Genomic DNA, 23,266 nt, shown 5'->3' on the forward strand with positions numbered 1-23,266 from the left:
TTTTTACTATAAAAATAAATTTGGGTAGATTATTTTATAGTAATGTGTTATTAGTGATGCACTGTTTTACTTTTTTTTTAGCCTGCAGGTCCCGCATCTTTTGAATTTTGTATCCTGCAACATTTTATCTAATTTGACTAAATATCTGAATACTTATCGAATATATATTATTCAATATATTTAATTAAAATTTAGTAGTTTATTATAAAAAAAACATACTTAAACTTTAGGAATTTGCTTGAATTTTAAGTCTATTGTGTGAGACTTAAAAGTTTTGGAATAGAAACACTTTTGTTATGTAAGAAATATGACATTTTGAGTTGTTAAAAAAAGCTTTCACAGTATGAAGAACGAGCTGATTGTTCTAGGAACTGCATGTTGAAAGTACAAACCTCATCTGACACACATGTAACTTGAAGGTCTCACAGGCTAGGCCCGTACATTACTAATGCCTATATAGGTATGGCAAAGAAATTATGAGCTGGAAAATATTTTGATTAGTTATTAGGATTTTATTTAGGAAATTATACCTAAGATATAAAAGATACATAGTACGGTAGTATTGAAATGAACAATTAAAATAGAATCGATACATATGAATAATGTCAAAAACTATAAGGGATGAGTACATAAAAGGATACGAGGATTATCTGTCTCAATCATAAAGCCTCAACTATCCGCCAACAAAACTACAATTTCATTCAAGACCATAACCGTGAATTCCTGGATAAGTAGTACAATATATTGCCCATAAATATTGTTATTACATCTTATGTACGCATACGAAACGTCATAAATTTGTTCTATATATGCGCAAAGAGTTGTACTTCTAAACTCGGGAAATGATTCATTTGATCTTTTGCCATTCCCCAGGAAAAAATCTGGTACATGTGGGCTACGCAATACATTGACCTGAACCAATCTTTTAATATTATTAAGATCCCCAAAAATTACTTCGAGTCCCTTGATTATATACAAATCCTTTAAATTAACTTCGAACCATGGTCCAAACTCAATGTCTGACTTAAAAAGAAATTTTTCTCCAGTCACGATCTTTCCATCTAGGGCATATTTTGGATCATGATCCCTACTCTCAAAACTACTGGCTCGACCCATGGGATCCTCTGTAAAGTTATACATTCATTCGTTAAAGAAACATTATTTGACCCCTAAGAATTTTTTACCGAAATTACTACATCTGAACAAAATTCTTCTGTAATGTGTAGGTTCAGGACAGGTTTCTGTACGTGTTAAATCGATGTTACAGATTTCTTGATTTAGGCAACTGTCAAAAAATTAAAAATATTAGAGAAAATTTTGAGAGTGTTCATTTATACAAACTTATTTCGTACGATTGAAGTCAACAATATATTACAGGATGTCTTTATATCAACAACGTTCGTTTTAGGATTACAAACTTTCGGATCAACAGAGCTTCCGGCAAAAGCATCTACTGGAACTATTGTGCCACCTCCAGAATTTTTACAAGTAAGGGATGTAAAATCATCGCAAAAGAGATCTAAAATATGTAATATAGAAATTGATATATATATATATTTTAGTATATTCTAATTACATTACCTTCAATAAGAAACCCTCCGATATGTTTTACTTCTTTAATATTACCTATTAATCAAAAAATAATTAATGAACATCTAGATAGTTCTGGATAAAGCTTGAAATGCTTTCCAAGCGTTGCTTACTTTCTGGAAGTAGCAGCACTAAGACATCTCGCATTTTTAGTACGCCAGTACCCCTTTTGTGAATGGTCAAATGTTTACCCAATAAAAAGTTATCATTGTCACCGCATTTTATAACTATATAAATTTGATCCTCTCCAGGAGGCCCTTTATAAAAACCACATTCAGCATTTCCAGCTATATCTGTTTTCGAACGGACACTTATATCTCCAACACGGACTTCAATATTTTTAAAAGTAGTTGTACTTCCTTCATTCAGATCGACTCTGATTTGTACTCCAACAACTGCTAAAACAGCACCAAAAGATATTTGAATCCAGGGACTGTCCTCAAATCGTGAGCTAAAATAATTGGTTGGAAATTCTTCCTCATAGAGTAGGAAATTAAAAGAAAATCCATTGTCCACGGTGCTTGTGGTTATTTTGGGATTTGCTTGAAATCAATAAAATAAATTGAAGGGAAAAAACTAAAACCTGTCTTATGATGATTATGTTAAGTTGACTCACGGATTCCAGTACATGTATAACGAATTTCGTAAAAGTTAATTCCTTTGCAAGTTGCTTGTTGGCTTAAATCAAGGTTAGTCTGTTTGAAGAGTCGGTCTTCTACAGGATCACAAACGGGTTTTCCCAAGCAGCTGATAAAAACAAAAATATTTAAGAATTGTTCTAACTTTTAGAAAACCCCTAATATTACCTTGGAAGAATCCCTGTAACTCGTATTGAGCATTCCAAGTCTGGATTAAGGGAATCACATTCTCCGCTTGTTCTTCCAATAATGGATTCTATTATCTCAATATTTCCTCCATAGACATTGCAACTTATAGCCAAAAGTTCTCTAGCGCAGGATTTATCTATGTATATAGTATAAACAAAGATAATTGAGTAATATTTATTTTAAATATGACACATGAAGAATTTATTAGAGAGAATTAATCATCTTACCATAAATGACGTAAATATTTTTCTTAGATCGTTCATAAGGGACTTTTTTTTTACATAGATAAGAAAATAATAAATTGATTTGTATGATTAATTATACAATTAAATTATCCTAACTTTGTATTTCATTCCCATCATCTCCCATTTTCTCTTTTAATACAATCGTGACTTCCTTTACGGAGAGTATCCCTCTTTCTGTAGAGTAGACAACAATTCCAGAATAAGGTTGCATAATTTTACAACGAAATGTCAAATCCCAGGGTGCTTTTTTTATACAGCTTTTTTGGTCTTTTTCAAAACTAATGGAGGTTGCAGAATCACCATTAAACAATTTGACTTCAATACTTGCAATATTAACTAAATGTTTTCCTTTATTAGCGATAACAATCACCTCAGCCACTGCACAAGGTTTTGGAAACATTATATGTATCCATGGATAAAATACATGTCTTGTCGAAAAAATAGTGTTAATTTTTTGATCTATGACGGCTATTTCATTGAACGTGGAGTTAAGTGGTCCAGAACTTTTTACAATTGGTTTTCCTATGTGGAATATAGAATAAGTTCAAACTTTTGTAATCAAAATTTTTAGAAAAAGACATACTGAAGCCTGTGCATGTGTATTTAACTTGCAGATATGGCAACTTATCTCTGCAATATTTAGGATCTAGTGTTTTAGTGGATACCATGCATTCATTCTTTCCATTACATCTGGAAAAAAATAGACGCAGGTATAACATACATACATTATCAAATCATATTTGAAGTTAGCGATGTGAAAATGGTCGAAATGGCGGTAAGCGTAAAAATTACCCCTGAGGGAGTTTTATAAAAGTAAGGTAATTATAATTTATTCAGACAAAGATCACAAAAAAACTATAGTTTTCAATTTTCAAAATTAAGAGGAATTAATTAAAGGACAGGTATCGTGCAGCCTACCATCATATTTTTGGTAAATTTACAATCGTGAAGATTTTGACAATTTTGACATATCAACAAAAATACATTTAAATTACTTACTCTCTATATACTGTTCTGTCAGACTCTTCAACAATGCAATCATTATGAACATATCCTTGAGGAAATTTATCCATACAAAATTCCCTACCAATCCGTCCATGAAATACGAAAATAATTTTAATTTTCCCAAGGCCTTTACACGATAATTTTGCAGCATTATTTGTGCAAAGAGTTTTAAAAAATGAAAAAGTATAGAGGTATCCAAAAATCCGGGATTTCACGTATTTTCCAGACTCTTTCTCTGATGTGTAGACGGGATTATTAATTGGTGATATTATTTTGACTCCTTTACGGTAATTCACTTTTTGATTCCATTTTACCTGAGCAATACATACCTGATAATCTCTCAGACATATTCTAGAATTCATAGGCCATTTGCCATAAGTATGGTCATCTGTGCAGGCAAAATACCGTAACGCACAGTCCACTATTAAATAAAATAAAAACTATCATATTTTGGTCTCTATCATACTCAATGCCTTACAGTTATTTACCGGAGGATCTCCAGCGAAGAAGCTTGGAAATGCATCTCTGTTTTCGCCTTAAAAGATAATTTACAAAAATGTTTGCGTTTTTTGTTAAAAAAATGTAATATGTCATCGTAAAAAAGCATGTTTTTCAGAAGAAAAAAAAATTTAAGCCTTTAAGATATGGCCAAAATTTCATGATTCTTTTAAATTATAAACCTTATCCAATTTGAATAACACAAATGCATGCTTGCTCTTTTTAATTAAGATTTTTTAATTATCATACACATTTACTGACTGATTGTTCTTACTGGTGTTTAATAGGACAAGGAATTTTTTTGCGAAATAGCACCTCTGAAATTAGATTTGTTATTTTAAAAAAAAGCTTGTGGGTTTAACACATTTTTGATGAGGCTATACATTTGCAACACAGGAAGATCATAAGTAAGAAATTAAAGGGTTTTTTTTTGTGTTTAATGACACATTGAAACTATATAGGTATTTGTAAGTGCTTCCATTATGTTTTTGTGCCTAAATTTTATCAAAATGCTTCAACTGAGTATTCAAAAAATTATTCATCATTTATGATACTTTTGACGTAATAGGGTTAAACAATATATAAAATTGAAAGATTTAATTATATTTTATTTAGATACCTTGAATCGGAGTGCAAATAAATCCAAGTAGCCACAAATTAAAAAGCAGGTGCCTCATTTTGTTTAGCGATTCTTGATGTTTTGATCCTTTTAAACAACTCAAATACAACAAACTGAATTAATATTAATAATTATCTCTAGATGTTGATTTATTTTTTTCAGAAAATTACTTACCCGTATGATTGATTTTAATTACTTGCACGCATTGGCTCACAAATATATATATATACATCCAAAATCATTAAAAAATAATCCAAAGATTAAAATCATTACAAAATGATATTATTTGTAAATATGCAAAGTCGATCTTATATTTTTTTACCTACAAATACATTAGAACTACTGTTTTAGAATTGCTGTAAAAATGAGATTTCTTATGGAGGATAGCATTTTTGCTGTATTTGAGTGTAGACTAAATACATAATATTTCTAAGTATTGAAGTCTAATATTTTAGTATACGTAGGCTGCTATATATATTTATGACCAAATAATGAAAATACGAATATTTATCATCAAAAATGGTTTTATTGTTTTTCAAAGTATTCTCCAGCATGATTTATACACATTTGCATGCACTCAAACCAATTGTCAAAGCTCTTTTTCCACTCCGATTGAGACACCTTTGAAGTCAATATGCATAATGTATTTGTTATTTTCTTAGAGTGGCCGAGAATCCAACCTACACACATTGATTTGAAGAGAATAACTTTGTTATATTGCTCCATAGAAGGCAAATTGGCTCACACTAGCTGAAGCAACAACAAAAACAAAAATACAAAGAAAATGTAGTATTCCTGTAATCTTAAATTAGTTATAAATTATAATTCATTCACTAATACGAGACGAAATGTATTCGTGTACGAATGGTTTTACATGCCAATTACGGAACCATTTTTTTTTTTAATCTGATAAACTTTTTTGTTTTTATAATTTCTTGACTTAATAAAGACAAGACTAAAGCAGACGAAGACGGAAGGAAACGTAATATAACAAAAGGGGACAAAACATGTGAAATTAAACTTTTCTTAAATATGTTACCAACTTGTGATATCACTTTAATTATGCTAAGTTGGATAATTGTAATATTTATTTTCTATATATATATATATGTTTATAAGCTTATCTAAAATATCTACTCTTGGTTGAATTAGATTTTTTGTCAACTATGTCGATAAAACCTAGGAGGTAGTTATACATAATATCACGGCCGTGTGGTAATTTTGTCCCATTGTTGTAGCATGTTAGCTCAAAAATGATATTACTTCTAATGCACCATTATCTATGTTATGAAATCGGGAAACAAAGTTATATATTATGATGAACTTAATGAAAACAAAAGATGGACCTTAATATCACTTATAGAAACTGAATGCCCAAAAGTGAATTTTTCGCCGACTAACTATGTCTGTTCTCTTTAACCCCATATTATATTCTTCATTTCGTTACAAAGATTGGGAACTTTTCAGCATTTCATTTTTATGTGGTGAAACTTTTATGTCCACTATTTTCCTAAAGAGCTACAAGTAATGGTATGGATTTAAAAAATATATATATCTAAACCTAAGAATGATACAACTCCTGCTTGTCTGAGTATTTGGGGAGAGGGGATCTGTTTTCCCTCAAAATATAGTATTTGCCTAAAAAGGTAAATTGCTCCTACAGAGTGTACATTAATTGCAAAGCAAAACTTTGGAAGTCATCTTTAATCTGCCTCTGTGGTATGCAAGATTCACTTCAAAACGGAAAATTAGTACAGTATAATTTTCAAATCAAGTGGTCAAGGTGAATCAAACTTATTTTATGAGAGGAGTCAATCAGCTATCAGGATCTACAGTTATATAAGTTAGAAAAAATACTACAAAAAGAAGTTATTCCTAAAAAACAATTCTTAAAAAAAAGAACATTTTCAACAGTGTAGGTCATGTAAAACATGTAGAATTTTCAGCTACAAGAAACTGCCTCTGAATATCATAAAAGTAATTATGATTCATTTTCTACTTGACTTTACTAGAAGGAAACATTTAGTTGATATAATTTGAAATCCACCAATTTCTGTCAAATAATTACTTCACTTCTAATAAAAATTGAATATGAATGGTCATTAGCATTTACATTAATATTTGGCTCAAATATATATCGCCACGTGTTGTTTTATATAGAATCCCTTGTTTTACTCTAATGTCCCATTAATATTCGCCAAGTAACTTTTATTTTATCACCAGCGGTAGTACCCAGTATTATATGAGTTGACCTAAACGGATGAGAGATTTAATTCATTTTTACATACAATTTTTATACAATTCTATACCAACATGTAACATACTCGCGTTAGTACTTGGGATTACCCATACTTATTAGGCGTCGTCGAACATACGAACTTTGCTTTTAAAATATAGAAGATAACCGTATAAAAAATGACCATACGTAGTTACTCCATACTTGGGTGCTCTCTTCTTAAGAATGGAAGAATAATAATAGCAACTTCAAGGGAATAAAACGACGTTATGTCTGATGAGCTAGGGCATACTTTAGTCTCTAGAGCGGTACCTGACTGAGCTATACCCGCTGGATGTTAGATGCAAAACGCCTGCTTGATTTCGTTAATATGACTACATTGTTATTTCTTCATTCAAAAATATATGATTTACATCCGGGATCACTATATATAGTGCTCTTTCTATGGGCGCTCGATGAGGTATGTAAAACACCTACGAGATTTAGTTAATATGAATAAATCGTGAATTATTATACCACAAATGACGATTTTTCATTTCAATTATATTATATTTCCTCCAAAACTGAAAAAGAGCTCAAAATTAGTTGGTAATTAGTCAAACAATGGAATATTTATTCAATAATTATTGTTGAAGAGCTAAATCAAATTCAACCAATCAATCTTCAGAACACAATTAGTGGAAAAGAAGCAGACACTCGACGGCCGACGTAAAATATGGTGTAAATAACATTTTTTATCAATCAACTCAAAAAAGGTATTAACATGGAAATTTTATATATATATATAAAAAGAAGATTTAAATCCCTTACACTTGATAAAGGGATTTTTTTAAATATATTGATGCATAGAGATTTTAATGCAACTTTCTCATCAACATATTAACAGAAATGGAAATATTAAAAGCTCTTAAGTTAGATCTATACATTATACTTATTAAAGTGAAAATTTTTTCTTTGAATAAATCTTCATTTTTTGCATTTAAGCATATTATAATATAGTTTACTTCTCCTTCAAGTATACGAAGAGGTTTTTTTTCCTTTTGATTATAAAATTAATTAAGTTTAATTGTTTTAATATATAAAAGCTTTTTTTATGGAAGCTTAGGTAAATTACAATTACTATATACATATTGTGATTAAAACTGTTTTTTTTATTTCAGCATTCACATTTAAACGAAAAAACTTTATTATTTATTTGCTAAAAAGACTAATTTAAAAAATGATCGGTTCTAAGGAAAAATAATAATTCAACATTCCAGACCAATTTGTTCGTCGTATCTTATTTTGATGATAGCCTATTACTACAAATCCAATTTAATTACTAAATTAGGATGATCATTTTTTGATTGGCAAAAAGAGGACACGGGGTCACATCTGATGTAATTTTTTTGGCATAATCTTTCGAGAAATATACAACCAAATATTAACTAAGTTTAATTATAATTATTTTTTGAAAAAACTTGAATGGTCAGATAAAAATAGTAGAGGTGGGGAAATACCAATAAACCGTATACAAAAATGGTGAATAAAATGAAGAATATATAGCTATGCTGTTTACTCGCCAAAATTTTCAGAGAGTCCATGAAATATGGATTGGGAAAGCAATTTTTTTAAGAAGACTCATCATCAACCCTTTAAGAAAGTGGAAACGTTTATAATATTTCAAGTTCATTACCTCCTTCTACGAAATTGAATGGAGATTATGTTTTGTCTGGTGGTCACCAGGATTGCAACAAAAGTTAATGATCAATTTCGATCCAAATAAATACGAATTAGCGACGTCTGCAGGAATATACGTTCTTGGTTTTTTGGAATTTATTTGAAAAAATTTAAAAAATCCATAGCTATTCACAAAAAATTTGACAAAATTACATTTTTTGGAAAAAAAAATTCAATAATTAAATTTCGAATATTAAACTTTTCGTAAAAAATTCCAAAAATAAATAGCTAGTCACAAAAAAAATCGGAAAAAAATTAAAAAAATGAAATTATTTGAAAAAAAAAAATCAAAAATCAAATTTCAAACACTAATTTTTTTCGAACAAAATTTCGAATATAACATTTTTTGCATAAAAATTTTTACCCCTATTTATGCGTAAAATTTTTGCATCCCTACCTAAAAAAAGTTCATGTAAAAAGCAAAAAATCCTTCATTTGAGAAGGGGCAACAGCCCTTCCAATCCACTCCCTCTTGATGCCCCTGCAAAGATTGATTATATGGGCAGAGTAATAGGTCATTAAATTTGAAGGGCCAAGATCAAGTCAAGGTATAACAAAACGTTACAAGTACATAATCGACCATAAAGAGCTCAAATTACTGTCCATATGTAGAATTTATAAAGATTGCTAAAATTTAATTGAAGAAAAATGACCTGAGGCGGAATTTTGTACTTTAGGAAGTGCCCATTCTAGTTTGGTTTGATTTTACTTATTTTTAGTTTATTATAGTATATTTTAAATAATTTTTATTTATTAAAATATGCAAATGTGAATTTGAGACAAAAAAATAAATATTAATAAGTACTATAAAAATTTTCATCCTTTAATGAAAAGATATATTTGATCTTTTTTTAAACTTTTGGTCTGTTTACTTAATTCTTTAAAGTCAATTGTTTCTTTCACAAAAAAAAGCGAACACACTAGAAAACTGGTTCTTAACCGGAGGGGGGTCGAGGTTTTGCCGTCTATGTAAGAAAATAGTCATTTGAATACCACAGATAAAAATAATTTGGTTTATTGAAATTCGAAAATTGGTAAATAGATCTGTCAAATATGTTAAAATTATTTATGAATGATTAAACGTTTTTACTGTGGTCCCATATTGGATAATAAACCAAGAGAGACGCCGTTTTAAATAAAATAAAAAGAAATATAATAGGCAACTTTCTAAAAAAATAGTTAAAGAAACTTTATCTAATGGCTTAAAAAATTTATTAAAATAAAATGTTTTATCTATTTATGTAGAAGAGCATGTATTTGGTTGTGCATGCCTCCATAATAGCTTACTTACAAAACTATGAAGCTACATAAAAATGCTTTTTAGTTACATATATCTGATGTAAATTGACAATATTTAATTACATTATGATTTTTTTTTATAAAATTACAAATGTTAACCAAACGCACAGACCTTTCTCGATAGTGTCAAAAAGAGTCTTGAATCAAAAGAAATATTTTATTTTATTTCGTAACTCATAAAATAGGGTAATAATGATATACAAAAATTAACTTCATTCTATATAGTTAATAACATCAAAATATGTTCTTTGAAAAACGACAAGAAATGTATAAACAAGCCAAAATTCAAAGTCTGCCAACCGAAAGAAGTAGATGTATTCATAGCTATTCTATTTCATATATGCTGAGATATTATTTTAGGATGTTATTGACCGAAGAAACATATTTTAAAAGGATCCTTCTTTCCCATATAAAACATAACGTCTTGAAAAGTTGTCATTTTTAGTAGGCAAACCTAGGTAAGGATTATATAACTCTTTGACCTTCATCCCTCCACAGATATCAGTTTGTGCTCCTCTATTCCCAACCTTCCACAAGGATAATTTCCAATTTTCTTAAATTATAGATACTTGCTGAAAATTGTTAAACTCACACAAAATCCTGGAGGATTCCTCAAAATTTAAAAGCTCTCCTCAAAAGGAGTCTTTTCTATAAGCTAGTGATGATACAATTGATATTTAGGTAATGACAATTGGAAAATTGGGTGCGTATTCCAAAATCGGCATTAGAAAAATAATGTGTAATTTCTTATTATCCTACTCTGATTCTTATGTATTATGATTTAATAATACCTATTTAAACCTTGATTTCTTTTCCAACTAAAAAAATCTATACGTAATTTACCCATATGACATTGTATAACCTATTTATAATACCATCATTTCAAATTGAATTAAAATATGCAATCAATATATTAAATATCATTATTTGGCCTAATGTCCCAAATGGTATTTCTGTGAAATGTCAGTTCGGCAAATTGTCATTTGGCTAAATTTCCTTTGGGAAAAATGATTTGGTCCTAGAACCGTTTTTTAAGTTAAAAAAAAGGATATATTGCAAATGCTTACCATAGTATATAGCTAGTATCTAGACATATGAGAATAGACTCTACACTATACAGGGTCTTGAACTCCTATACATGGTCGATCGTGCACTACAATTGTAACAAACTTTGGCCTCATTCCTATCCTGAACAAATGTATTGTGACGAATTTTTTGGTTTTATTTAATAACATAAATGGTAAAAGCATATTATTATTCAATATTATATCTACATGCTCAATCAATGTCTCAATTCTCCCACGGAATGCTAAGGAGGCTTTGATGGTATCCGCAGAGAGGAGCATTCAGCCACGCACATGATGGCGGTCTTGAAGTGGTGCAGGTGTGCCTCTCCAACTCCCGTAGACATAGAGTCCTAAAGGGTTTTGGTTTTGTCCTTGATGGATTTATTGAGCCCTACCCTGAATTCCTGAGATCTGTTGTTGACTTTTCTGGTGATTTTGCCGTTCCAAAAGGTCTCCACCTTCTTAAGGACCCTCCCTCTAGCATTTCTGAGGTAGCCAGTGAGATTGGAGATGGCTTTTGCATTGTGGCCCGCCTTTAATAATTCGGTGATCAATCTCGACAATTGACACAAAATGAAAAAAAACTGACATTATTTTTATTAGTCACCTAATCTCTTATATGAGCAGGAAAACTTGACCGTGATGTGCTCATACAGAATGTGTGTGAGGTTAAAGTTTGTTTCAATTGTATTGCACGGCCCTGTATACTAAAGTTATAATTCATGCACAGGATTGAGGAATGTAATAATGAATGAATGTTTCATTATTCAAATATTTCTTTTTTAAATTTTCAGAAAATATTTCAGTGTAGCATATTTCCGTTTCTTTGCTTTCTACCTATAGAGCAAGGGAAAACAGAAACTCTGGCTAAAGAATCACGAAATGGGATTCTATATCTAATCATGACCTTTTGAACTCCTTGAGAGGTCAAAGTATATGAATAAACTAATAAAATCAACGGAAACTCAGCACTGTTCAGTTTTCATGTTTTTGTTCATTCTTAAGAGCCAAAGCTGAAATTAATTGGCAAAAGAATGATCACATGCCTAATTTTTGTCCAATTCTACATAGTTAGCAACGTGGATACTTATATGTCCACCAGGAGCGCTGAGAGTACCATAAAATACTTAATAACTATCTACGCAACCTTTATTTGAGTAAATTGAAAAGAATAAACAATTGACTGCAGTTTGTAGGAGTGTCTTAGAGCGCAAGGTTGAGAAGACATCACACGGAAATGTGCAAGAGCTCAAGGGTAGCATCGACATGTCCTTCGATTATATTGTGGCAGCCTGTGCCAAGTTTCTACCTCGAGTAGAGGCAGTGATAGAGGCTGGAGGTGGCCATATTGAATCATTCTTGCAAAGATTGATTGGTAAAAGTTTTTCATTATACTTTTCTAATCCAAGTTATTGAGGTTTTGTTTTTGCTTCTTGATCGCAGACAAATTTCCTCTTGCAGTCTGTACGTCACGAGGGAATATGAAACATGACGCCATCCACAGTATATCAAAACAAGGCCTCTCAAAAGTTTTTTGGTGATAACCAAAATAAGATTAAGAGATCATCGTGCAGGCCACCCTAATGAAACATTGGCTTTAATTTTAATTGGACAGTCAATAACATAAACATGATCAAAGTCATTGACGTTTGAATATTTTTTATTAAGACATATTATAATTCTATAAAACTGTCATTTACTCGTGAATTCTTAGCTATCTTTTTAAAGTTTGCATTCATACTGGTTGTGACAAACTTCATTATTTGGTGTATGTGCTCAAAAGTGAGTTTTAACGATATATATTTTTCACATTCATCTTAGAGAAAATAGACTCACACAACCATGTTCATCCAAATATTCCACAAACACGGGTTCCTAGTGGCCATTCAATCTAGAATAATCCCGAAAAATATGTTTATTTGGACACGTTTTTCAATTTCTTCATCTACATTGCTTACAAATTGATGAACTTAACCAGGGGCGTCCACGGGGTAGGGATGGAGGGGGTGTAGCCCTCCCAAAATAAAGAACAAGAGTTAAAAATTTCATATTTGAAATTAAATTTTGATTTTTTTTCCCCTTAATATTTAATATTTTGTGTATAGCTGTGGATTTTTGAAATTTTTTCGAAAAAAATTAATATTTTACATTTCATTTCAATTTTTTTAGATTCCAAAAACCAAGTCCCCCTCAAAATAAAATCCTGTAGCCCCCTGCGAAACAATCCATACACCGTTCAGCAGTTATGAAAAAAGGCACCTAATCAGTAGATATACACAATAAAAATTATTGATGTTTTGAAATATTTGATTGAATTTTCTCTGATCTCCCTGCATTATACAAGCATATATTGAGGAAAAAATGTTTTTGGGTTCCCAAATGTATTCGGATCACGTGAAAGACGTTTCATTTTTTTTTTTTTTAATTAACGAATGTGCTTCTGTACATAATTTATCAACCCCCCAACCCCGATGAATAGAAAAGCCTGAACGGGGACCAAGAGAGAGTTTTATTTTAGTATCAAAGTTGTTTTAAAAGTTATGAACAAGATTTATGTTCATGACGTGGACATTGGAGGATTCCATTGCTCTGAATTATCTACCCTAGGATCATTCTAAAAAAGATTTTGATTCAAATACCATCCATGTATATTATATTTTACATATACCTCTTGCTTGAGGACTATGGTCTAATAATTAAATATAGAAATTAATACTTTTAGAGCAAAAGAATCCATTCAAATAATGATATAATCCAATTTATTAAAGCAATTTCGACTTTTAAATATGTAGATAGTGTATTTGTTATTATGCTGACAATGACTTTAATTCAACTCACATAAAATATGAGTTTGTAATATATTTTTTTTTAATTAATTAATTATTTATATCACAGATTTCTTTATAAAGTTCCTATAAATTAAAATTATCACAGATAGAACATCCATAAATAAATAGCTTTTAACAAGGTTACCACCTGACTTTTTTGGTTTATCATGATCAGAAGATTCATCAGGGATCACATTTGATATAAGATCCTCTTCTCCAAAAATAGACTCTGTTGTAGCTGATACAACATCCGTTTCACCTCCATCCTTCTCCTCCAGCTTTTTGTCTTCTTCATCATCAATATGTTCTTCATTTGTTTTCTCTTGAGGATTCGTTTCCTGTTCCTCACCTCCAAATGAAGAGGAGACATCCGTATCTTCAAAAAGACAAAGCTCTTTCATATTTCTTTTGATGTCAGAGCATTTATAGCCCAGGATTTCATCATTATCACAGAAACAAGTCTCGAGTTTCGCAGCTTTATTCTGTTTTTTGAGGATGTTTATGGAGTTACGACATCGATTTGTACATTTGTTTCCGCGAAACATGGACTTACAAAATATATTATAGTACTCAAGGGCTTTGGAGCATTCCGAGTCAGACATGCAAATCCATTTTGCCTCAGTGCATGACACAACAGTGTCTTGACGATTTGCGTAGAGTACTGAGTCTTTGCTGCATATTTCTAATCGATATCTGGAATTGAGACATTCTTCATCTGTTCCACAATCGCACTAAATTTATATAAATTATTATATTAATCAAACAAGTGAGGGGTAAATACAGGAGTAATGATTAGCAATTTGTATTTAAAGAAGAGCAATTAAACGCAGAGTGAATTCACTCATGCAAAAATGAGCAATAATTATTTTTATATATGTATAAAATTTGCAGATTAGAGTTTCTTTTAAAAAATAATTGTACATTAATTACAATAAACACGGGACTCTCAAACTTTTTACACTGAGTATCTCCTTATCAAGTTCATAGCCAAGTACTCCTGTTATAGCCAAAATGATTATGCAATAGTGGAGGCTTAGCCTAAATATTTATAAGGTTCCTCCACGTATCGTCAGAGTTTGAGAGCCACTGCATTAGTATATATACTAGTGCTCTAACGATGCAAGGTTTTCTAACCGGCTCCCAATTTAGGTATCGTTATTTCGGTACTTTTCAACCGTATTTTTGTCTTGTGTTGGGGTTTTTTACGGACAATTTTTAGGGCAAGGTCGGGATTAGTGTAACTGACAATTTAGGTGGTTACGTCATCGGCAGATCAATTTGTTATGAGGTGTGGAGGTGGAAGTATATGTTCCAACACCAATTTCCTATAGTACCGTTTTAAATGCATCAGCACCACTATACTTTTAGTAGCAGTGAACCCAACATCATTAGTATGTATATACATATTTAGCTCATACTACTTACATCCAGCATGCTCTTTCCTTCTGGAGTGGATGTGAGTCCAATTAATGTATATTTGCAACTCTCGGAACATATCTCTGTTTTGTTCTGGATTAAATCATTACACTCCAACAGGTAGCTTCGAAGTGTTGCTCCACATCCACCTCGATAAGAGCATTTGAGACTCAGAAATCTACAACTCTAAAAAAATGATGAGTATTTAGAGTACTGATCATGATGATATAAACTGATATAAAATAGTCCCTTACCTCAAGATTAGAGTCCGCATTCGTGTCATCATCTTCCGTTGACCAGCTCTGAGCAACAAGGCTTATAAAGACAAGAAGGTAGAAATGAATCCAAATCCCCGTCATGAGAATAAAGCATATCGTTAAATCATGTTTCAAAAGATAGAAATGATTAACGATGAGATATATAATATGTTCCTACTCCTTGTTTTATTTTTCGTTTTTCTTCATCCAATAAGAAACAGAGGGAAGAGGAAGACAGATAGAGTGCTCCAAAATGCGTTTGTATTATATGAATTGTATGTATATATCAACGATCTTAGGTTCAGAGTGACACAAATCATTTTTTTCCCCTTAACATAGATAATTTCCTTCGTTTTTTTTTTTTTTTTTTTTTTTTAAAGAAAAAATATAATGAATTTAACGGGCAGGCCACACACACTTTATATTTTTAGTTGTTGTGGGTTTTTAGTGGGGTTACTCGTATGTTGTACCTCTAGAGTATTGATGGCATATTTATTCCGGGCTAAGCAGCAGGTTAAATTTTGTTGTGCCCCCTCTTTACCTGGAACTGGAATTACAACTTAACCGCATGTAATGAGGAATTGAATATTATATTATATTACCATCATTATCTCTCCCTTTCCAACTTGCCAAAAATAATTGTCTAATAATAATTAAATTACATGCCAATTGCCATTCCCTTAATTACGTTCGTATATTCTACTATTTATTTTAAAGGAGGTCCTTCTTGTATTTTTAATTGACATTCCCTTCTTTTTAAACGTCTTTTCTTTCTGGATATACATGAACTTTACAGCTAATCATTTATTATCCCAGGGTTCGCCAATGAGTATACAATGAACAATGTACATGCATTTTAAACATAGGTCATTGGTTTTTCAATTTATGTCCATTGTACATTCACATATATGTAGAAATTAACCTCAGGGTTGACCACAAATATCTGTTATTATATACATATCTGTTCATATATGTTGTATACAAATTGTAGTTGTACTAGATACATTTTTATTGATACTACCTCACTACTAACAGAAGTATTTTCGCTATATATTTTCAACTCTCGATTTGTTTGCTTCTTTTAATTGGTAAATTTCAAAATAGATCCTGTTCAGCAGTAAATAATTCCAAGGCAATAATAATTCCTTTGCTGGCAATAATTGGCTAACTACCAATTGATTTTGGGTCTTTTTTTATGTTTCTATTTGAATGAAAGAGTGCGAGATACAATAAAGGTCATGACGTATTCATATCCATCTAACACCATTATTACCAAACTAAGTAACCAATAGCAGAGACTTGATCTATTAACGTTTTTCTTTGTACCACTGAAGTGAACTCACGTATCATCAATGATACGCGTGCAAGAGTTTTAAAATCAATACAATACTTATCAATTAGTAAAATGTCAGTAGACAAGTTAAACATTAGAACATTCATCAATAGAATTTCAATCATTGCATATCACAAATAGCAAAATTATTCATTTAACTTTTTCAAAAGTGTCTTATTTTGATCTTTTCTTTTTAATAATTAATGTTCAGTTTATACAAAAACCAATTATATACATTTAATAATAGGGAAGTTCGCTTTTCAGACCTGGAGGTGAGAATAACTACATCGTTAAATACTACAAACCTTTTTAAGAGGCTTTGGGATTTCAAACTTCCATCAATAAATCTTTTAATCTACATAAAAAAATAATGAAGGGGGAAAAAACGGGGTTTAAGGCTATGGTTTCTTTGAGTTAGCGGTTTTAACGCCAATTTACCCAATTGAAATTTGATTTTTTGTACATCTAAAAATGAAATGAAACCCAAATTTACCAAGTCTAATATTATAGGTATACTACACGCATACAAACATATGTAGTATATCTTAAGTTTTAAATTGGAGGCCCTTTATAGAAACAAAAGTTTTACGAAATAAAAATAATAAATGGCCTTTGTTAAATTAAAGGAGGATTCGAAATTATTCCTTAAAAAAATTTGGAAAGAGTTTGGCGCTCAAAATTCTTGAGAGAGAGTGGAAGTACACTCATCATTTTAGAAGAGCGATAAAATTGCTCGAATTTTCGCTCATTCATATAAATCTGTATAACTTTTTCTGTTTCTACTTCCTATGAAATAACATCAAAAAATTTCGCTCCGAGTCAGCTTCTTCCTGAGTGGAAATACCGTTGGAAGATAAATCTTTATTATCTGTAGACGAGTTTTCCTAACTGGTGTACGATTATTTTTATTTTTGTAAATAGTAAAATGTCAAACTCTCACTCAAGCATCATTTCAAAAACTTGAGAAACTTATTTACAACCTGAAACTAATTAGCAGGCTTAACTGGATGTTATTACACGAAACTTTGTAAATAAATATCCCCTAAGACAGTGAGTGGTTCCCCAACTTTTTGTACCCAAAATACACTAAAAGTTAAAAAAAGTTATTGGCACACCTATTTTAATTAAACCAATCATTTGGATGATTAAATATCATACGGTACACTTGAGCTTGCGATATATATAATTTAATTGCAGTCGTAAAGAGTTATTACGAGCGAAAAAAAGAGCACCGCTCATTTTTAATTGAGCTGGAGTAGTAGTGCGTTCATTTCTTAAAAAAGAGAGGAAGCGCACTCACAAAATAAGTAACTGAGCGGGAGTGCGTTGTGGATTTCTTGAGCTGACTAATAATCTGATATTTGCTATTTTTAAATTCAAATCTAAGATCATTATTATAGAAAATAACTCCGCGCATTTCTCTTTGCCCTAAGTTCAGCTCACGGTAAAACCGCCCTTGTTAGAGATCATGGAAGAAACCTCAAAACCTCATATGTTTAAATTATTATTTTTTCTTATACTCCCTTCTTACTATCTACGCCTCTGTCGTATAACTAAGTGAGAATGTAATCAATTATTTTATGGTTGAATTGTAAGAATAGTTTTCTTTGTTGTTGTTTTTTTCACTTGATTCCCCATCTCCTAACCTAATTAAATGTATCAATAATAATATTTTTTCAAACAATCATAATATGTATATTTTCAATTTATCATTTTTTTTTTTTTTTTTTTTGACAAGCTGATATTTGATCTCTCTTATATTATATATTTATTTGGATACATGTATTACATAGATTTTCTCTCCAAGTAAGGGTAGGACAAAAATTATTGTGTGCATGCTGAAGGTCTGTGATCAATCTACATAAATATTTATGCCTATATTACTGGAAAATATAGGCATATACTTTAATACTTCATTCTGAAAGAGAAGGAGAGAGTTTGGAAATTGCTCTTAATTATAAAAGTACTCATTTTTGTGTTATTCAGTTATTTTTATGGGCCCCACAACAGATGTCAAAGGGGTTCATGCTCTCACCACTTTTGGAGAATTTAAAATTATCATATAGGCAAGATGTCCAATGGCAATATGACATGTGGCCAGATGGGGATGAGTGCTGTTTGCTTACATAATATTGTTGAGGAGGTTGAATATTTTAAAATTAGTAAAATTTTATGTTAAATTTTGACTCTCTTTTAAATCTTAGATTTAAAAAATTGAAAATAAATTAATTTTGATCCTCCTTTATTTTTAAATTGACCTATAAATTACTAATACAAAAAAACAAAAGAAATGAATGGCAACGAATATATATTTTTTCTGTGGCCGCTCATGCCACCCCTCAATAAATGCCGCCGTTGACAGTTACACATGTTTGCTATATCAGAAATTACCCTTGCATGAATTTTTACTTTTTTTTCAGACACTCTGAACAGGATGTTCAAGGAGTACAGTTGAAATGAACTGGTTGATTGGTCACCCAACGTATAGCAGCCAAAAATATCCCTTTTCTTTTTTAAATACTGTTATTGCTTCCTTCACTTTTAAAAAATGGTGAACGGTACCTGTGTATGTAAGTCAATAAAATATAAAAGAATAACGATAGAACAAAGGCTCTTTAATACAAAGCGCAATTATGTGAGCACATCCAGTTTTGACCATAATATTTTACAAAATAAATTTGATTGAAAAATTAAAATGATTTGTACATACTCTCGGATGTAGAACTCTCAAGTCGAACAAATTCAAATTTGAATCCAAATTGCTTGTCTAAAGTAAAACACCATTTAACAACTCAAACAATATTATCTTAGAACTTTGTATGCATTGTTGCACTTTGAGTGAGCTATTCCTGTCATTATGGATAGATGTATGAAAAAGAAAGGGTTCCCAAAACAAGAACTTTGGGTTTTTGAAAAAATCATGATACTTCATCACATTTCTGGAAAAAAATTATTGTCTAATACAGATGTACGACTGAGAAACCTATTTGGAATAGGCTCTTCGGAATTATTGATATAATTTGATGCAAAATATTTGACTCTTTTATTATCAGCAAAGGTCAAAATCCATAAAATTCTATAAATATATCAAAAAAACCAATCTTGAACAAAAATTAAGAAAAAAAGACATTGTCAATTTATTTATAAAATATTTTATAAATATGAACCCTCCAAATAATTTATAGACATATTTTGGTCAGTTATTGTCTTCATATTTAAATTTTTGGGATACTTTGGATAATTAAAAGTAATCACTTTAGCAAAAAAAAAAAAAAAAAATGGCTACGATATGACCATTCAAATACAGTATTTCATAATATTTTTTTCAATAATTGTGATCGAAAATTTCTGCGACCTTTAAGTGCAATTTTTGGAGATTAATTATAGTAATTTTTCATTATAAATAAATGATAATTACTTTTCCTATTGAAAAAAATATTTCAAGCTTATTTATGTGCTGATGGGTCACATAATAAATAAATAAATATTACAAAAAACAAAAACTTTCTAAATGTTTGTTTTCAATAAGAAACTCAAAAACAAAACAGTGGTTATTTGACACAATATTAGAGAGTAGATGTTAGGATTTTTCATTTTCCAGGATAGGATCTTTATGTGGGCTCCCGGGAAATATTGGGATTTCGTTAGAAAAAATAAAAAAGTATAGTCTAAGTATTTATTCGGATATTTTAAGGTAATCATAACTAAATATACTAAATTATCATTCCCTGTATTTCTTTCCCGATCCGACTGCAATAAAAAAACAAAATAGTATGTTATGAAATTTCTCATTTTTGGCGAAGCTGGCGGTTGTATAATTGTGAAATAAACAATATGACCTGCGTCTGAAAGTCAACTAGATATGTCAGTATGTTTATGACGGGCTTTAGACCCGTTCATACTTTCCATTAATTGTTAAAGGCATGTACGGTAAGAATCTTGTAACGGGGATCAATTAGCCGTTTATTTTTTTGCTCTTATGTTCTAAAAAGCCATATTTTATTCAAACCTAAAAAAAATGTGGTTACTAGGTATACTAGTAAAACCTTCACCTTTTAATCATCTTATAGTTTTGATTAAAGATTTTATTATAACTCAAAAGAAGAAAATAAAGAACTATTGAGAACTGAGTAAAAAAATATGGTATGATGACAATGTAACATTTTTGAATAAATATTTACACACATCTCAATCAGCATCTTACTCCCACGTAAGTAGGCTTAAAGCCTAATATTATATACATATTATGTAGATACATAATACAATATCAAATAACCTTAATAAAATGATATACGTGCATTCGAATATTTTATTAGATGTACATTAGCCTGTCTCGTTTTTTGGGATAATTTTTTCACCATGCACAAATGCGTTTTCTGCAAGGAAAAAATTAAAAAAACTGACTTTGGCAAAGTTTGTGACCTTTCAAGGCATTTTGACGTGGTACAGGTCATTTTATTTTGAAAAATTTGGATTTTTGGGTTGATGTTGGCCATTTATAGACCTTTTTATACCTATTAGTATTTAGTTGATCATTATACGCTTTGCTCTTAATAATATAAGAGGTGAAGGAACTGATTTGCAGTTTTACTGATTTATCTTAGATCCTCCTCAAAAGCAATCACTACAACAAAAGTTAAATTTTGCTATGTTATTTTTGATAAAACAAGGAAACTACAAAGAACATATATGGATATTTTAATTTTCTTGCCAAAAAATATAATATTTAAAACTCTTTCCCGAAAAATTTTAATTTTTGGTGAATGGTTGTGGATTTTTGAATTTTGTTTCTAATAAATTTAATATTTGAAGTTAAATTTTTGAAATTTTGCCACATCAAAATATAATCTTGCCGACGTCCTTGATTGCCAATGTCAGTTTTTATATTGCTCAGAGCAAAAAAGTAGGACGGAATATGAAGCCAAAAACGTGGCAGTCTAATGCTCATATTATGGAGATCTTGTACTATTATTTATTTTAAACATTAGCTAATGAAATTCTCTAGGAATGAATCATCCCAAGGAGTTGACTTCATCTACAGATATACATGCAAAGTCAATTAGTTTACTATGTACCAACTGTCAGAAAAAAAAATCCCTTTCATCGTTAAGTTTGATTCATTGATCTTTTTATATAAATCCCAACAAGCATTGACTAGGTGTAGTCAGTTAAACCTATGTGAGTGCACTTTGAATGTTATTCATCATTATGGAGCGGCATGTCCATTTTCTATCTATCCATTTACCTATGTAGAGAAACATTATATTATTCAGATAATCCTGCAGAAAATTACAAAACGTCTATGTATATTGCGTCTATTGCTCCTCAAAAAAAAAGGTTTGGGTTCTTCCTTCAGGGTAATAATAGTTTCATAAAATACATATTATAGTTGTTGTGAATGATGAGTGCGTGTTTTTACATTCCTACCCATTTACTTTGTAGTACACGCTGTAGATAACTCTTGCGTTGCGCTACAAACCATTTGTTCAATCTTTGTTCTTTTATATATTTAATGAACGCATAAGGACGATAATAAAACATCAATATTTTTTAATCAGTAAAGATTGGGTAGTTTTAACGGATTTTCAAGTGTTTTTTTTTTCTTTCTCTCTCAGATTGAATTATTAATTGAGAGTAGTGATAGTACACAGAGCATTTACCGGAGTAATTAGACGTCGGCTAAAAAAAATCTCCTTTAATATTATATGTATGTGGAAGATAAATCCCCGAAGAAATCCTTAGTGTTACTTTCCATTTATCATGTACACACTCAGTCGAACTAATAAATACTTACGACATATCAATTCATGTGACGTGTTGAGATGACTGATGAGAACATCCAAGCGTTTACATTTCATTCAAATCGTATTAATGTATACACAAAATGCACATGAACATATATGTCAATCCGGTGTGTTTTTTAGCTGACCTGTGAATTTGTTTTTCATTTTCTTTTCTTTAGCAGTTGTTATTATTATTAAATTCCTGAGTAGCGAATATCCTTTCCGACATAGATTAAATTATATTCAAACCCTCTTTGAACGTTCGTGTGTGATCATAAAAGACGGAGCGTAACCCTGAGGATTTGTTGCAGAGTTATAATTCTGAGTCCTTGTTGGACTCAGAGTAGAATTGGGGATCGTCATCAGAGTAATTCTAGCAAATGCCCTTTTTTATATCCTTTTTTCCTTCCTCCCTTGTTACAGCTGTCGTGAGCATTATTCTTTATCTCCTCCAAAACATTCTTCAAATTGTTAGTGTTAGAGACAGACATACACACTTTACTTTATTAATATAGTTTCTGTTGTGTACTAAATATACTGTATT

General features: G+C 30.6%; 2 protein-coding genes across 2 annotated transcripts; both read right to left on the bottom strand.

Annotated features, from left to right (window-relative positions):
• Positions 1-491: 491 nt before the first annotated feature.
• LOC121116471 (uncharacterized) lies at positions 492-4,929 on the bottom strand. Its single transcript, XM_040710724.2, has 13 exons — positions 4,785-4,929; positions 4,146-4,202; positions 3,662-4,088; positions 3,246-3,352; positions 2,759-3,184; positions 2,645-2,686; positions 2,397-2,553; positions 2,207-2,337; positions 1,704-2,132; positions 1,582-1,626; positions 1,342-1,519; positions 1,185-1,285; positions 492-1,124 (listed from the first exon to the last, which is right to left on the bottom strand). The coding sequence occupies exons 1-13, from the start codon at positions 4,840-4,842 to the stop codon at positions 670-672; spliced, it is 2,613 nt and encodes an 870-aa protein (XP_040566658.1). The 5' UTR covers positions 4,843-4,929; the 3' UTR covers positions 492-669.
• An 8,918-nt stretch (positions 4,930-13,847) lies between these two features.
• LOC121116474 (uncharacterized) lies at positions 13,848-15,954 on the bottom strand. The gene is made up of 3 exons (XM_040710727.2): positions 15,604-15,954; positions 15,359-15,535; positions 13,848-14,664 (listed from the first exon to the last, which is right to left on the bottom strand). Exons 1-3 carry the CDS (start codon positions 15,706-15,708, stop codon positions 13,990-13,992), a joined length of 957 nt encoding a protein of 318 aa, XP_040566661.1. The 5' UTR covers positions 15,709-15,954; the 3' UTR covers positions 13,848-13,989.
• Between the last annotated feature and the right edge of the window lie 7,312 nt (positions 15,955-23,266).

The sequence above is a fragment of the Lepeophtheirus salmonis genome, chromosome 4 (assembly GCF_016086655.4).
Source record: "Lepeophtheirus salmonis chromosome 4, UVic_Lsal_1.4, whole genome shotgun sequence".
NCBI lineage: Eukaryota > Metazoa > Arthropoda > Copepoda > Siphonostomatoida > Caligidae > Lepeophtheirus > Lepeophtheirus salmonis.